General features: G+C 41.5%; 1 protein-coding gene across 5 annotated transcripts in view; it reads left to right on the top strand.

Moving 5' to 3' along the window:
* The first annotated feature begins 12,862 nt into the window (after positions 1-12,862).
* Positions 12,863-18,752, top strand: part of LOC126385833 (transcriptional regulator QRICH1-like) — a 9,191-nt gene continuing 3,301 nt past the window's right edge. For 2 of the 5 annotated variants that reach the window (XM_050037843.1, XM_050037841.1), the window contains exons 1-9: positions 12,863-12,965; positions 14,103-14,365; positions 14,470-14,544; positions 16,016-16,153; positions 16,238-17,227; positions 17,638-17,797; positions 18,022-18,176; positions 18,265-18,379; positions 18,453-18,561. In XM_050037843.1, the coding sequence (XP_049893800.1) occupies positions 12,881-12,965; positions 14,103-14,365; positions 14,470-14,544; positions 16,016-16,153; positions 16,238-17,227; positions 17,638-17,797; positions 18,022-18,176; positions 18,265-18,379; positions 18,453-18,561 (2,090 nt within the window). In that variant the 5' untranslated portion in view covers positions 12,863-12,880. The other 3 variants (XM_050037842.1, XM_050037845.1, XM_050037844.1) reach the window with 3 other exon arrangements.

Here is an 18,752-nt window from a genome sequence, read left to right as displayed (position 1 = left end):
GGTACCATGGGGAACTGTGGGAAAAAGGAAAATGGATACTGTGGCATCTGAGGTGGCTGGGCTGGAAGCGCAGCCGTGTTTTTCTGAGCAGTGGATTGCGTTGGTGGTACGGGTCTGGGGAACAGAGGGTACTGAGCGAACTGTGGATACTGTGCCATGAGTGATAATGCAGGGAACTGAGCTGCAGGTGCTTCTGGGTTTCCAGTGTTAGAGTCTGTAGCAGCACCCGAGGGAAACTGTAGACGCTGAGGCAACGGAGCCACTGTACCTTTAGTAGGAGTGGGGGTGTGTGGTGGAGGAGTGGGCCCAGGAAACACTGGGTATTGAGGAAACATTGGGAACTGGGGGTACTGAGGATACTGCAGGACCTGGCCTTTGTCACTAGGACGTGTAGTTGCAGCAGTGGTTGGCTTGATGTCCGGTAATGAAGGGCATGTGACTAAGAGCTCAGCATCCGCCAACAGAAGAGAGAGTAAATACTCCTCATCCTGCAAGGAAACAACAGGAGTAAAAAAAAAAGCCTGCATGTGCCTCAGCTTCCATTTCTAACCACAAGAGGGACCACCATACCTTGATCTGTATGCACGAGCCTCTGTTATAGGGTGCAGTGAGGGCCAGTCCTCCAGAGAGCACTTCAATAGCAATTCCACAATGGCTACACACCGATGAAAGGGACCTCCACGTGCCAGACACTGCAACAGTTTTAATCACAGATGAGAAAGTAGTTTTCTAAAGCCAATAAAATGTCAATATGTTGACTTACTCACCTTTAACTTTGACTCCATGTGCTGCAATACCACTGATCTTCACCACCATCCCAGATGGGAAGCAGGAAACAGAGGGTAGTGGTAACGCAGCGGGACAAGACATTGTCATCGGTGTCCCCCCTAAGCGCAGAGGTAGTACGTAATCACCATCCTGCAGTGTAAAATGACAAAGAGGCACGCTCATAGAGAGAAGTTTAAATCATACAAATGTATCAAAGGTTTAATTTTATTTGCAGAGTTATGAAAATAGCCAAACACAGACTTAGAAGGATGCTCAAAGGAATACTTCACCCACAAAATAACCATTTGTATAATAATTAGTCATGCCATGTTACCTTGAATTCATACAAACATTTGTCGCATGCCTCTACGGAAAACATGTTTAACAACTGCAAAACTAAACATGAAAAGATACATTTGCAAACTTGTGCAGTATAATCCAAGTCTCATTTATCCAGTCATGTGTTCAGTACTTCCCAACATGTGCACTGCAAACTGAACTGTAAGTGAAACCTATCTGAAATTATCCAAGCCAGATTCCATTTAAAAGTTTGTTTGTTTTTTAGCAAAAATGCAAGTTTGAAAGTACTGAGCATATGACTGGATAAATGAGACTTGGATTATACTGCACACGTTATGTTAGTTTTTCAGTATTCCTTTAATGAATAATCAGGTTTGGGTAAATGTCCACAAGTGCAGTTTGATTTCAGTCATGAAGCTTCTAACTGGTTTAAAAACATCCATGGAGGTGCTGCAAATACTGACGGGAAATGAACCTCACCTGCTGGGTTACATGGCAGCCCTGGTAAGGTGCAGCAAAGTGCACATCTCTGCGGGACCTCTTCACAGAGAAGCCACATTGAGAGGGCATTTGAGAAAAAGGAGTAAGGGCTCCCTCACCTGTTTGACATATAAAGAAAACAGTTTAAACAGTGTATTGGCTTTTAATTCAAACTCCTAATAAAAAAGGAACCTACCGCTATCCACGAGAAAGTGAGGAGCTCTGATCCCATTGACTTTCAGAGTCATCGAGCTGTCACTACAGTGCACTGATGGACCCATGCGCTTCAGTTTTGCAGCCAACAAATTGTGCAACACTGGAAGAAGAAACACAAATTTAATTTGGTGATTGAGAAATCCAAACACACCACACAACCCTGCCATAATAAACTGCATGATTGCATCATGTTTTAAAGGATCCAGAGATCTTGAGCAATTGTGTTGGTGTAGAGCGATATTTTGACGAGCATGTTCCCATACAAGGACACATATGCAGGCTACAAGTTCTTTAGTGATGTAATATGCATTTTCTGCCACTGTAGAGGGCCGGTCTCAAGGTAATCTATGGGACTGAATGTGTATGACACCATTTCCACTCTTGTGGTGCAACTTCTCTACAGCTCCAAAAAATACACATGCCTCAAGACAAGGGCACTTACCACTGTTTTTAATTAAGGAGACTGAAATGTTCATAACATGTCACATAATCCAAGTCTTGGTATTAACTGAGTTGTAATAGTTTTTATTGTTAACAGGCCAGAAGCAGTTATGCTCTGCATATTGGTATGAACGGGCCCAAGTGTCAGGGGGCCCCCTGGCCTTCACTTGCAAAATGTCACTCAAATAAACACAAACACATGCTGACCAGGAAGAGACTGAGAATTACAACAAAAAGACCACAAAGAGGCAAAAAACAAACAAAAAGGCACAAGTTAACCCCCCAAACACACAATATTACCCCAAAGACACCCAAACAAGTACAGAAAAACACAAAACAACCACAAAGAGACACAACAGGACCACAGAGACACAGAACAACACAAAGATGCAAAACCACCACAAAGTCTGTGTGTCTAGTTCCTAAGTAGGAGAGGTGGTCGGTCCCTCTGCATATCTGTGCCCAGGGGCCCATTGTCTCATAATCCGCCTCTGCATTTTGGGTAGAAACCAATGTAGCACAAATGTTGATCTCTAACACACCTTCTACAGTAAATCTGGCTGTTTATATCTTGCTGCCTTGATCATGAAGCAAGAGAGGGGATTTATCCTCATTGTATTGCTCTACAAAATAACACATCCAAAACAATAAATAGCAAATACATTTTTTTAAAAAGGCCTGACTTATTTAGATGCTATTTTTTTTTATTTTCATTTTCAATTACAAAAAAAAAAAGGATCTACTCTGCCATTGTGTGAGTGAGTGTGCTGCATTTATTTAAAATGTATTAGTTGGACAGGGTGCTACCACTTACTGTGCAAATTTGTAACCGTTTATAATACAAATTTAATAAAAGGTTGTTTAGGATTAATATTTAGATTATTGATTGATTCAACTCCCCATGGTGTATTTCATATAATTTAATATCCGTCTGCACCATGCGCGTCATAGAGGTCAACTCGATGTCTCAAAACAATCAGCCCACTGTATCACTTTGTTTCTGTCTCATTATGAGAGATGGGAGAGGATCTGTAACTTACCTGGAGTCCATCTGCGGTCACCATGTTCGTCAAACTTGAATGCAAGTGAACCGTGTCGTGTTTGAGCAGCAGATGCATGTTGTCTATCAGACTCCACACTTCTGCCTTGTACCGCAGGCTTCTGTTCAAAAACATCCGCTGTGTCAGGAGCGTGTCCGCTGCAGAGCTGTACGGACGTTACAGTCACCGTGACCACGAAATATACGATGTGGGTTTTCAGAGACATCATGTATTTTTGTTAAACTGTTGTTAATACAAATCGCTGAGACTGTCACTCATATAGTCTCTCATACATAGGCCCATGTGTTTGAAGCGTCTTAATTGACCAGCGAATCACCAGTCACAATGTGATGACAGCAGGTGTGAGGTGATGATGCCTCGCGACTCTTCTGCAAGTAAGAGGAAGTGAATATTAAATTTGATCAAATATGATGCAAGCTAAGCAAACAGTTGTTTCTCAGATAGATTTCTTATAGAAAAAAAAATCAAAGTCACCTCTCTTGTTGATTTCAGGAAAGCCTGATGTCTCTGTGAATTGGTTTCATTAATTAAATTGGATATATTGATGCAAACTATAATAAATTCAGATAAATATACAGTTAAGATCACTTTTTAAAGGTCACTATTTAAACAAACTGATATAAGTAACATGGTATAAAGGACAAACCAGGCATAAGTAGAACAACATAAATGCATTCAAGGTTTCATTTCAACATTGGAAGACACACATGAAACACCACACTTAACTTCCTGTGTGCTGGTGATTTTTATGCATCAATTTATGGTGTTAAAGTCTTCCTGTTAACAGTATAATCCAGACCCAGCAACTCTTTCCACTCATTTTGGGCATGCAGACAGTTTTAGGACAAGATTTTTTAGACATTTTCCTACACGTGTAATAAAACCATAGACCCAGAGCCCCAGTTATCAATATTTGGTGTGGCCCAAAGAGATATGGGTCTTCCCTGAGCCCTGAACTGTGCTTAGGCCTTCACATCATTGTTAGCCAGACATCTCAATATCCACATGCTCTAAATACTGAGAGGGACATGAACTGGAGATATACGCCCATGACTGAATTTGTGCATCAAAAGACAACAATAAAATGATCCCAGCTGCAATTCTGAATGTTTTATTAACATGTTACACATGGGAGTCATCAAGATGATTCACATAAAGTCACTTTATTTTATACACAATGAAAACATACAATCATATTAACGTCTTCAGAGGAAAATAATACAGCTTTCACATGTTGTTCTGAGTCAAATAAGCTTACGTGACTCTCAACCAGTGAAGTTATGACACTAATGATGCAAACAGGACAGAGGTGTTGACTCAGATGACAGGAATTTTACACTTGAAACTGGTCTATCCTGTATACACAAATAACGCTGGTATATAGACACAAACATTATATATAAAAAAAAAACTGTGAATAGTGCAATGTGCATAGTATCCACGTAGAATTGTTTTAGTTGTGCTGTAATACATTTTAAAATACTTCAGAAAACACAATAGAAGTCAAACTGCAACAAATAGATTTTTTTTACGAGGCCTCAACTTTATATTTTCCAAAACATACACACCTTTATTACTTATTCAAGTCTATAATAGACCAAAACAATGGAAGTAGGTTTTGCATAGATGAGGCCATATCTTGCAAGAGCACTACTGTCCACATTACGTCGGGGTGCCATTTCATGAAGGCTAGATAATTGAGAGAAGGTGGTTAGAAGTGGCGCTCCTGACAGAAGAGGCAGCTTAGAGGTCTGTGACATCATCCTCACACCAGTCATGCTGATGCATCACTGCTGAGAGCACTGAGTCAAATTCTTCTCTCTGACGTGCAGCAGCTGGAGACTCAACACTAACATTATAATCAGTGGCAGCGTTGGGTGACTGTGTCGGCTCTTTAGCTGTGAAGCGGTCTAGAGATGCAGAAATAGGCTCCGTATCCAACGTCCACCTGTAGCCAGCATAAGCTGGAGGGAATGTTATTGTGCCATCATTTTCATCAGTGGTGTCTGTGCCTATAGTTTGAGTCCAAGGGGGAGGTGGAGGTGTGAACAGGCCTCCTGCTACGAGCTGTCCATGGTGAAGGGCCATGTCAATGCTGCGCCGCAGGTTGATAGGAGATGGAGGCCGCATGTCAAATTCTATAAGTGACAGAATGCATTCACGTTCACCAACTTTTTGCCACAGTAGTGCAGTCTGAGAGTCAGAGCTGCTAATGCTAACAGGATCGGGCTTGTAGTCTGGTGTGATGGTGGACAGCTGATCATCATATGGACACATTAAGTTGTTGCTTAAACCTGTTTTGGACAGGTTATACTTTGCCCAGTTGCTCGGCATCAAGTCCTCCCAGGTTTTCTCAGATTTTCTAAGTGGCCCTTTCCGTATGCTCGCCAACACCTGACCCCACAAGCTTGTCTCCTCTGCCACTTTAGGCACCTCACTTCTTCCCTGCCCGTGATTGCCCCTTGAATGACCCCTATATGTCGTCCAGAAGATCCAACATCCCAGAACAAGCAACGAGAATCCCCAAGCTAACTCAAGAATTCTGGCCCAGAACTGACTGAGCCACCAGCCCCAGCCAAAACGCCTCCAGTTCCCCAGCAGCCCATAAAGCCAGAGGAGACTGTACATCTGCAGGCTGAAGCAGAGAAACCCGAGGAAGGCGCACACTGCTGTTACTCGCTTTGCCCGCTTCTCAACCCTCAGTGAAGGAACCCAGTGAGGCACAGACAACCTGAGAAGGGGGTGTAGATGAGAGAAAGACTTCATGAAGATCCCCATGCAGAATGGGAGGCCCCAGCAGAGGGAGAGGGTTTGCAGCAACAGAGGGAGAGCGGGGGACAAAGTTGGAGAGAAAAGGTCTGCTACAAGTAATGGAGTACAATGTGATATCGCCAGGCCTCCCACTACCCAAGGGCGCTGCAGCCTTAGAGGGAAAAGTAATAATTTCAACCCTCTGAGTGTGACCAGAGCGAGGGCAACCTGCGCCCACAGGAGGAGCTGCAGAGGGACATTATGGAGTGCTGCCAGAGTGGCACGAGACAGGACCTGACGGGTGCCATAAGGATCAAGCAGAAGGAGGACACCACGCAGACTACCACTCAGGATCAGGAGAGTATTTGCTAAGATCAGGGCGTCACAGAGGGGATGAGGAAGAGTGCACGCACTGGCCATTGCTATAACTGCCAGAGCTGCGAGCAGTATGAAAAGGCTGGCTGATCCAAAGACATGTAACTCCCAAGCAAATGCCAGTGTGCGCCTCATGTCATCCCAGAGCAGATTGGTGCCATTAGAGTTTGTAAGAACTACACAAGGACTCAGACCGAGCACACAGGGACCTCCGGGTCCTGACAGGTTCTGGTTCGTTGTAGGGACAAACACATTGTTTTGGAGTTTAGGGTTGTCCAAACCTGAAAATGAGAGACAGAGAGGGAGAAAGAAAAAAGCTGTTTAATGCAGGAGCAGAGTTGGGACCAAGTCATTGTTTTGTAAGTTACACGTCAGGGGGGCTGGGGACAGTTGCAACAAGTCTTATTTCTCCAATCAGAAACATGTAAGAGTGAAGACACTCATACTGCGCATGCTCACTTACAGCACTTATTGCTTTTTTTCTCTCCAAAAAAATCTCACGTTATAACGCAGACATTTATACATATACAAGTCACTGTGACGTAAATGAAAAGATAGTTCACCCAAATAAATAAATCTGTTGTCTGTTACAGTGGCATATTTATGCAATTACAAAAAATTAAAAGCAAGACTATATTAAAATGTACGTATACATTTATATATGCACAAGTCATTGTGAGGTACATTGGAGTTAATGTGAAATGCAATAATTTGAATATTTCATATTACCAAAATCTTATTAGTGTAAAAATACATTCAGTGAATAAATCATCTAAAAGTAGAAATTGTATCATACTTTTTTTTTCTTTTTTCAGTATGCCGAGAAGGGTTACTTACAGAGAGATATACCCAACAAACAAAACTCAATAACTTTTATTTGATCAATATTACTAAATCAATAAATAAAAAGTACTATGCTTATTGTGACCAAAAAAGAAGTTAATTAGTCATATTTAATATATTTTTAATAGGTTACAACCGCCCTGTGTTGTGCTGCAGCTGTCTACAGGGTTGGGGTCAGTTGCTGCACCTGACTCCTTCCATTCAAAAGGAAATTGTGAAAGACATATCATACATAAACATCTTTATATGGTATAAATAATTAGCAGACAAATGTAACTTTAATATATAAAAATTTGTTTGCTCTAGTCCAAATAATGTCAGATGTAGCAGAGAGAGATGCAAATAGTGTTGCGACCGTCCCCAGTCTCTCCCCAAGTCTCAGGTCTTTGCACTCCTCACAAGTCCTCAACTTTTCAGTTTCCAGTCCTAAACAAGTCATAATGTGCTCTCCATCAAATCTGAATTTGATAGATTTACAAAAATCATGAATTTTCACCCATTTGTTTAAAACAAGTTCGTTAAAATGTTACTTAGTTGTTAAGCGAACATTAGCTTAGCATTAGCTCACTAACTATGTTAATATCAGCCTCGACTTACTGTTCTTTGTGCAGCTTCAAAAGTCCAAGTCGAGTTGCAAGTCCTTTTTGATTTTGCCATGTCATCAAGTTTATGATTCAAGTCTGACTCGTACTTGAGCCCACACCTCTGTGCAGGAAAATTCAATTTATAAACACATATTTTGTATTGATTGTGTTGTTGCTAATGGAGAGTTTTATTGCATTTCATTAGTCAAGAATTAAGAACTAACAATATTTTGTAAGATGTTATCGTCATATCCACTCAAAGTAAATTAATAATCTGACGTGCTTTGACTTCAATTAACTATGTTCACTTACCATCCAGACTATCATCATTCATAATGGATGTGTGATTCTTTTTTAACTGTTCCTCAGTCATTACGTGGCTGCCGTCCAAAAGAGCTTCCTCTGAGATCATGTGCACACTGGAGTGAGTGAATCCTGTAATTGACATATTAGCTTTGTCAGTTTCTCGGCCCTGAGCCCTTGAGTGGTGTGGAGTAAGTGCTGGTGTTGTAGTTAATGTGATTCCAGACCCAGAACGGTTTTCAATGCCAACTCGCTCAGACTTCTTTGGAATGATGAGCGTCTGTGATGCTGTACTTTCAACACTTTGTCCACTGCCCTCCACAGAGCCACCGCTGCTCTGTGAGTGGAGGATCAGTCCACTGGCCAAGCTGTCCGGGGCCTCGTTGTCTCTGCCCGTGCCTCGAGTTATTCGGACTGAATCAGAGTGGTGCAGTGAGTGAGGAGTTTGAATAAGGCTTCCAAGTGAAGAGAGAGACATGGTTAGGGTAATGAAGAGTAAAGATGAACGCCCCATTTTTGACACTTTTGATGTTAAATCCAAACCCAGAAACCTATAGAACAACAAAGGAGAAACACAGGAACAGCATTAACAGGATGCAATATTTTCCACTACACTATCTTAAATAACTGAAAAAGAGTTGACAGTAGAAAACTTTAGAGAGGATAAGTACATGTGAAGAGTCACACAGATTCCCAGATAATCAACCTTGTGTTTTAATCCTATAAAGGACAATAATTCCCCCTGTGTAATCCATTGGGTTTGCACAGTCCACAACATCTGTGGATGGTCTGTCTCAGCAAAAGTGCAACACAACTTGGCAAAAACATGGAGGTTCTCAGCAGGAGTCGGTCTGATCTCTCTGTGACCTGTTGGTCACAAATGTCAAGCTGCCACAGTATTGTGCATAACAATATTCTTTTCTGCATGGCATAAACATTTGCAGGTGATCTGATACCCCAAATGCAACCTCTGTCTATTTGAGATGATAAATGAACATTATTTCTGTTTGTATATTTTAAAACTGCTCAAAACACAAACCACGAGTTTAAGAAATGCCTTGTGTCTGACTTACTGTGGAGAATTTTACTATTTGATTTAACGGTGCACTCCATCAGAAACAAATACAAAGAATTAAGAAAGGCTTTAAATGCAAAGCTCCTTGTATTCTGTAAAACAACAGGATGGTTTCCCACCAGTTTTAACTACTAACAGCCATTTCACAGTCACAATCCAGGTAACTGCCAATCAGGTTTTCACATATAAGGAATTTGGTTTGGTGTATTGGTGCATAACATAAACAAAAAAACAGAGAAAATTAAATTTAAAGAATAAAAAGAAATATTGCAAAAATCAAGAGACATGAACATAATGTGTGCAATATATCTGAATTTAAATTTAAGATCTGTGCACTTCTTAGTTTGTGCAGAAATGTGTGAAATTGTCCAAGGAAGGATAACTAACTTTACCAAAACACAATATCCTGTTGCTGAAACTATCTCTCTATAAATTAAACCCAATATTTTAGGTGCTCAATAAAAGCAGATAACTCAGACATACCTGTGATTCCTGTTGCTCTGCTTCCTTTTACTGCGTCATGAGCAGCACTCCACCTCCACTGTAGCTGCAGTACAAGCATGTCTAACATCTGATCTTTGATGTGGGACATGAGGAGCATCACAGTGAGGGTTGAACACTTTGGATTTACAGACATGCTCACAGCCATCCAACTGACGTCTTATTCCTATTACTGCACCGGCTGCTTACTTGGCAGCCTGCCATCCTGATGGCACCTGCAAAAACAATGATAGAACTAAAACACCAGGGCTCAGTCCTAAAATAATGCACCATATTAAGGCTATCACCTTCACATGGAGAAAGTTTTTTGTAGATTATTGTCTTTTAATAAAAGCCCAGAAGCCTCACCTGCTTCTCTGCAGCAGTTGTGTGAAGGCAGGCTAAATCCCTTCTCTAAAGGATTACATTAAGTAGCACAAAGTCACATGAAGTGATAATGTGAAGCCAACTAGACACGAGCACCCTAGTAATGTTTCATGCCAACTCACTGGCTTATCAGTTTGAAATGTATTCACATGTGAACAGTTAGTGCAAGCACAAATCCTCAAAAGGGCTTTAGTTTTACAGATACCCCTACCCAGGGTAGCACAAAACACGACCACATTTTTTCATAGCTGTGACATGCCCCCTTCATGACATGGATAATCGTAACATAAATATCTTATCCGGCAGAAAGTGGTGAAATTTATCATTATATTGACTTAGCATAGAATCACATAGGTGAAAAAGTGCAGAGTAAAACCACTCTGGAGGTGGTGGGGGTGCCTACTTAACCTCATTTAATTTTTCATCTATAGCTTGGATTTAGTTCAAATTTGCACTGATATCTGCCCTGATGTCTGCCCTACACTTCAAAGCAATACCAGTCTAAAAATATCTATTAATTATAGAACTAAAGACTTTTAAACACAAAGTTGTCATAGACAAAAATGTCATACATTTTTAAAAGAAATTTACTTTTACTGAAGGTAACATATGATTGTATGGTGGTACAGTTGAGGTCAACACATTGATTAGGAAACTTGGCACAAAAACAATATATGTGGTGCAGTAAAACAAAATGTGTAAAGTGAGGAGAACAACGGATTTTATTCATGTTTATATGTAACAAAGGATGTAAAAATAAAAATCTGGCACATTTCAAGCTCCACTGTAATAGATATTGTTAGTTTTTCTACAGTTTTTTGAAATACGTGTTAGTTTCAAAGTTATTCTCCCTTCTCTTCTCTCTGTTAATTCTCAATGTAGGTCCTAAAACTCATAAGATGAAAAACAGCATTCCCGCTTCCATACCTTTTTATGCCTCTGTGTACGTCTGTCCCATTCTCATGAACATGATATCTCAGGAACGCCTTGAGGGAATTTCTTCAAATTTGGCACAAACGTCCACTTGGACTCAAAGATGAACTAATTTTGGTGATGAAAGGTCAGAAGTCGAGGTCAACCTAAACTTGCATACAACTCATTCTTGTGAATGTGATATCTCTAGAACACCTTGAAAGTATTTCTTCAAATTTGGCACAAACATCTACTTGGACTCAGGGATGAAGTGATTAGACTCTGGTGGCCAAAGGTCAAAGGTCACTGTGAACTTGCATCTGTCTCATTTCTTGAAAAATGATATCTCAAGAAGGCCTTGGGGGAATTTCTTCAAATTCGGCACAAACATCCACTTGGACTTAAGAATGAACTGATTAGAATTTGGTGGTCAAAAGTAAATGTGACCTCACAGTACATGTTTTTGGCCATAACTTAATAATTAATTCGCTAATTATGGCAAAATTTCACACAAATGTCTCATAGGATAAAATGATGAAGTACTGATATTTTCTTCATCCAAAAGGTCAAAGGTCAACTTCACTGTGACATCATAATTTTCTGCAAAAATACTTTTTTTTTTACCATTATTCATCATATATATCATATCTCAGGAACAGAACGGGAGACATTTAGTCAGATACTGACTTGGTGACACTAATCTTGGGTGTCCAAGATCTTCTGTGCTGCTGGGGGAAGATGTGTGTGAAGCATCCATGTTTTCACAGACACTGATGTGAACTGTAACTGCAACTTGACGGGTTCACAGAGGCATACAACTGCAAAGCGGTAATTCTAGTTTTTTTTATTATGATGTTTTTGGACTGTAAAACGTGGAGGGGTTCATCACTGCTGCCCCCCGCATGTGAAATCTTATGCCAAACATGACACGATATATGGTGAGTAAATGTCATGCATACTATATGATAAAATGTATAAAGAATTGTTATTCATGGCCACCACTTAGATGAATCTTATTAGGTTTAAACTATGACTGCAGGCAGTTTTATTTGAGTTAAAATATTAATAAACAGGTATTACTCCCACCACCACTTCCACCACAGAATCCCTGCAGAACCACAGATACTCTGCAGTGAGTGTGGGAATTAACTCTTCCCTGTCCAGTCTGTAGGGGACACAGCCTATGCACACAGCACATCTGTGCCGGTCCACCTTAAGATGGGCGAGAGGCAGTTTGTTGTGGAGCGTACTGGGGGAGGCCCTCAGCGGCACATGCCTGGCTCTTTAAGGCAGACTGGGGAAGTTAGATTTTGTTAAAGGTACATGCATTCAAATGTTTACCAGGCGTCACCAAAACATCCCTCACAGTCATATTAACACTGAATCAGTTCATATAAGTTTATCTGTCAATTTTAAATTATTTAAGTTGAAACTTCCACAGACAAAAGTATAATGATAGAAGGTGTAGTCTGACAAGATAAGGTCATAAACCAGCTTTTTACAGAGTTTTTGAACACATCTCATATATATATTCTGGCCTGTGCAGATTATCATGAGGCAAAAAATAAAATAAAATAAATCAGTTAAAGACAACACAGTTTTACATTAAGTGTGAATTTTGATTCTTTTAGAGAATAATCTATATAAATAATTTTCATTCAGATTTAATATACCATCTTTACATCTATCTGACTGCATATATATGAATGCTTATTCTCACTTTACCTGTTTTTTCTTCTGTTATTTCCCCTCTCTGCTTTTCAGTGCTAGATAATAAAGAAAAAATAGTAATAAATAATAATGCATGGCTCAAAATCTCCCAGTATTCGTGTGATTGATTTTGAATTTACCAAATTATGGTTGCAGCATCATTACAGCCTATGTGATGCTGCACACTGAGCTGCATGCCTTGTCTAAATGTCATGTCTCAGGATGGGGACTCTTGTGAACAGGACACCGCTGCAGGCCGCCTCCTGGCAGAGCAGTCTGGTGAGGAGCAGCGTTGTTTTCGGGGCCTATACTTCCGTCATGTTATATCTCTCTGCATAAACACTGTGGAGTTTTGTTGCATGTGTCGTTGTGTGGGTGTAGGTCGTAGTAACACCACTCGGAATCCAACTCGGATGCGTGAACCTGCGCTTTGCAGGAGCAGTTAAACTTGTTTTCGCACCGCAGCAGCGGCAGCAGCGTGCCTGGATCTCTCCCTGAAACAAGCAGACGTCAGACCTCGCCTTCTCGCTGCTGCTGCTCTTACACTTTTATCGCAATTCAAATCACAGCATTGTTTGCGGGGTTTGCACCGCAGATACACGGGCTATGTGGCGGAGTGGACGGCATGCTGGTGGAAGCTGTTAGACGTTTATCGGCTTTTTAGTTTTAAACACCGTGCCTTGGCGGAAAGGAGAGGATTTCGTTTTATTTAAGGTAGCATGACAGGATCCAGAGCCCTCGAGCTAGCTGGCTAACGCTAGCACGGCGGTTAGCTAGCGTCATGTTGTTGCAATGAATGGACTGTTGCTTTAATGTTGAACTTGTGCTGTGAGCAAAATATGTAGCGTAATTGTATAATTTACAGTAGACATCACATTAATAGTCGGCGGTGTTAAATACAGTTAGCTAGGAAGCTAACTGCTCATATGGGCTGTGACAAAACAGTGCCAAGCTAACGTTGCTAAGCTAGCTTGCTAACCGTAGCTGTAACGTAGACAATGTTATTAGACAGCACATAAAGTCAAGCTTATATATTGTGGGTGCTCTATAATCATTTAATCACAATTATCTTGTATTATATAACATTTTAGACGTAGCTGTGAGTTATATTTGTGACTATAATGTTTAAGTTATAAGTAAAAGTTGAGGCGCAGCACTCATTGTATTACAAGCCAACATGCACTTTGTCCTGTGTGCTCCCAATATTACTCCACCGTCCTCCTATTTATCTAGCAGGGTTTTAAATGGTATTATTTAGCTAATTATATCTGCTTGTATAATTACAATGCCCCCTCTTCATTAGAATACTCTTCATTATAGATTCCTGTGCTTTCAGTACACTCCATTGTACATGTGAGCTGTGTTGGACTTGATTAGACTCCCAAATGTATGAAAATGTGTTCCCATCTCTCCCAGGTCAATTGAGGATGAATGAACAGGAGAGTGGGGTGGTCTCCTTTGATGAATATGTGAGACAGAAGGCCCGCACTGTGCCTCAGCACAGGATGAAGGAGTTCCTGGAGTCTCTCGCCAAGGGCCCAGAGGTGCTGCAGGAGTTCAGCCAGCAGGGAGGGGCAGCCACCACCACCACAGCCATGGTGTACCAGCAGCAGGGCGCCAACTGTGTCTACGCAGACAGCACAGAGGTGGCTGGCTCTCTCCTAGAGCTGGCCTGTCCGGTAAGGGCAGGTCTCTTTTTGTTATGGTTGTTGAATGATATTATTGATGTTCTTCACCGTGGTGCAATCTGCTGCACTTCCTATGTGTACGTGCTTTATGACAGGTACAGGTGACATCGGCAGACATTTCACCTCACCTGTCTGTGCATCAAGAGTCTGAACAGCAGCTTCAGGTGCAGGTTAGTTTATATTGCAATGTCAGTTTCTCGCACTGTGATATACTGTGTTTACATTGCACAAGACAGATGGAGCCTGCGGGGTATAGAAACGCTGTCATTACTCACTGCCAAGAGGAAAACAAATGAGAAGACAGTGTGGTACTGGGGTAGATAATTTAGATTCATTATAGCTGGAGTGAAGTAGCTTTGTTCTCTCAGCTCTGATGCTTTCACCCATTCTCTGTTGAGAAAAGGAGGTGAGGAAGGATGTACGATTCCATTTCAAAACTAAATTGTCAGATTCTTCTCATCAGTTCTTCATCTTTTCCTTTGAGACTATAGCTGCCATTTTACTGGTGATATGATCATATTGTCCATAGTAAGATATTCTATTGTTAATGCTTTTAGGTAACTCCAAACATACAATTGTAATAATAAATCTACATTCCGATTAATGTGCACTCTTTCTTAAATGCGAGCTGCCTTACGTGTCCATTCAATAACACATTCACTCAGTTTTTTTATTCATTTTCTAGTGGTTATTACCCTCTCTCTCTGCTACCTACTGGTTGTTAGGAGGTTTGGCTGTGACTACACATTAAAGTGGGATTGATGATTCACCTTCTCTCCACTGCTGCGCTTGTGCCTCTCACTGATTAAGTTTATGGATATGACTTAAAGGGACAGTTAACCCCCAAATCAAAAATACAAATTTTCCTCTTACCTGTAGTGCTATTTATCAGTCTAGATCATTTTTGTGTGAGTTGCTGAGTGTTGGTGATATAGGCCGTAGAGATGTCTGCCTTCTCTCCAGTTCAAGGGAACTAGATGACACTTGGTTTGTGGTGTTCAAAGTGCCAAAAAATACATGTGAAATACTCAACAGCAATGTCTCTTTCCAGAAACTGTGACATGCTTACTCAAGATAATACACAGACCTTGTTGTGAGCAGTTTTATGTAGGAACTATTTTCTTTCTACCAAATTACATCCACAACTGTATCACTGTGCAGAAGGAAGTGTGCATGTACTGCTAGCTCACCTAGCACCATTGAACCAGCTAACATTACAGCTCAGCCAAAGAAAAACACCATAAATGTTTGCATCATCAAGTACAAGCCTCTCAGCCATGAGTAGATGCACACTTCCTTCTGCGCTGTGATTCAGTCGGGTGTATTTTAGATATAGTTTAATAGAGAGAAAATATGTCTTACATGAAGCTGCTCAAAACAAAGTCTGTGGATCATCTGGATTGTTTCATCTCTCTTTCCTTGGTTAAATTCACTGATACACTGTGACGTGTAGATGGGTTGACCTGCTCAATATTGATAGTTTTTGTTAGTGCAGTTTTGCATTTCATCATCAGAAATGTCATAATTAAATTGGAGACAAACTCACTTTATCATCTAAAAAGTATTTCACAGTGCGTCCTTGATCAGTAAGGTAAGTCATTGCTTGTTATGACTGCTGACCGGCCTCTTTCTCTGTGCCAGGTTCAGATTCAGGAACAGCAGGGCCAAACAGTTGGCCAGGTTCTTCAGGTGGCCTCGCCCTCACAGCAGGACCTGCAGGGAATCTCAACAGCCCATCTTGTACAGCAGGGAGAGCTCACAGAGGAGCAGCAGCAGCAGGTAAGGGGTTTATTTAAGCAGTCACCCGTATCAAGTGCATCCATGTGGTGCTGGTTTGTGAATGTGTCAACTGTTGTTTCACAGATTCAGGCGCAGCTGGTTGCAGCTGTAGCTGGAGGACAACAAATCCAGTTGTCGAGTGGACAACAAATCCAGTTTCAAGGAACACAGCATATTCAGCTGCCAGGCGGCCAGCAGATTCAACTTCAGGCTGGTCAACAGATTCAACTACAGGGTGGCCAACAGATTCAACTACAGGGTGGCCAACAGATTCAACTACAGGGCGGCCAGCAAATTCAGCTACATGATGGCCAACAAATTCAGCTACAGGGTGGTCAACAAATTCAGCTACAAGGTGGTCAACAGATTCAGCTACCAAGTGGTCAACAGATTCAGCTACAAGGTGGTCAACAGATTCAGCTACCGAGTGGTCAGCAGATCCAGATTCAGACCATAGAGGCCATGTCTCCTTCGCATCAACAGGACTCTCCCAGAGAGGCAGAGAGGAGGTCCGCCACTGTCTCAACTGTTCTCCAACCTGCCAAGAAGCGTAAGGTGGATGTCCCTCTATCTGTGTCGTATGCTGTTCCACAGGGCCAGCAGGTGGCCACAGTTCTAGCCATCCCTCAAGGGCAGCAGCAGAGCTACGTGTCCCTACGACCAGATCTGCTCACTGTTGACAGCGCCCAACTGTACAGTGCTACAGGAACTATCACAGGTCCCACAGGTGAGACGTGGACCATCCCTGTGTACTCTGGTCCACAGCAGCAGGGGGTAACCCACATTGCCATACCACAGGACTCATACAGCACAGTGCAAGTTACCACCACCAACGGTAAGGACAAAATGTCCCCCGGTTCCTCTTCAAGATCCGCAGATGTGCAGTCGGCCTCCGCTGGGACGCAGGAAGAAATCGTACAGACCCTGCAGTTCATGAACGGGAACATTCACATCCCTGTGGCAGTGCAGACTGTCGGAGGGACTTACAACACTACACAGTCAGTACACATATGGGACCCAAGTCAGCAGCAGAGCCAAGGAGACGAGGGACAAGAGCAGCAGCTCCATCTGCAGGTTTGGGCAGACTTTTTCATGAACTGAATTTGTCCTATAGCTCAATGCATAAAATGGATAAACACATTTAAAATGTATATTGTATCTTCATGCTATGAGGTGAATGAAAAACATGGCAGACATGTATCGTTACAGTCAGGAACAATACATCAAATCTGCCAATTCAAAGCCGCTGATTGGTCTTACAAACACGTCTTGCTGTTTTGGAACTATCAGTATTAAAATTCACTTGTTTCTATTTAACTTAAGTCTTTTTACACTGGTCTTAAAAGTGACGTGAATTATTGCTGCTTATTCATACAATTATTTGGCTGAATTCTCACCATGTTATTACAAAGATATGTTTTATCCTTGCTGCTGTCTTTCCCCGAAAGCACAAACTGTGATGCTTTTGTTTTGGTCTTGTGCAGGGTCACATAGAGGCAGAGGCTCATGCTGAGCCGCCTACAGAGATTCTGGTTCCTGTTTGCCTAAAGCCAGAGGAGGGCCTGGAGGTCTGGCGCCTTTGGGTGACACGAAAAAACGCAGAGCTAAACAAGCAGGAAAAGACAAAGCTTGCACCCATAGGACGTAAGTCGGCTATTAATTATTAGAACATGTATTCATATTTGTCAAACACTGTCTATCATTACACATTACTTACTCAAACCACTAGAAGCAATAGAATTTAATTCCCTGGTCATATTGTACTTCTTAATAACCTTTTATCTGCTTGAAACTGAGAAATAATCGTGTTTAGTTTACAGCACTGATAAAAGCTTTGCCTCTGCTCATCTCTCTGTGGCTGCATACAGGTCGCCAGCCGCTGCGTTTCCAAGAAGATTTGGTGTCCAGCGCAGTAGCCGAGCTGAACCTGGGTCTTTCCCTCATGACGCAGGAGGCACGAGGATCAGAGGAAGAGCAATTCACATCCGACGTTCTATATTATGTTTTCTTGTGTATACAAAAGGTTTGTATCCCCATGATCAAATGGTGTATCACGCCAAAATGCTGTCTACTTTTAGTTTTAACACTTTTTTTTTTCTTTTTTCTTTTAGTACCTCGCGGAAAATGGACGTGTGGATGATATCTTCTCTGATCCATATTACACACGTTTTTGTGGGTGTTTACACAAAATCCTAGATGGTTGGAAGCCCAGTGTCCATCCTTTAGGTAAGAGAGACTCAATATTTGCATTTCTATTTGTTGTATAGAGAGAATTCCTCATTGTTTGTTTTCATCTCAGGTTATGTCATTCCAAGTCATGTGACAGAGGAGATGCTGTGGGAGTGCAAACAGCTCGGTGCACATTCACCATCCACGTTGCTCACAACTCTAATGTATTTCAACACTAAGTAAGTCACCGCCTCTCAGTACTGGATGTCCCGAATCTGTTCTCTTTAAAGGGCCAGTGTGTAATATTTGGCATGGTTTATTGTCAATCTGAATCTGAATCTGAATCTTCTACCCATTAATATGTTTATACAAGTGTATAATCGCTATAAAATAAAATTTGTTTGGTTTTCGTAGCCTTATAGTTATGCTT

This window comes from Epinephelus moara, chromosome 24, assembly GCF_006386435.1.
Source record: "Epinephelus moara isolate mb chromosome 24, YSFRI_EMoa_1.0, whole genome shotgun sequence".
Taxonomy (NCBI): domain Eukaryota; kingdom Metazoa; phylum Chordata; class Actinopteri; order Perciformes; family Serranidae; genus Epinephelus; species Epinephelus moara.
This window is presented reverse-complemented; position numbering and strand designations above follow the sequence as displayed.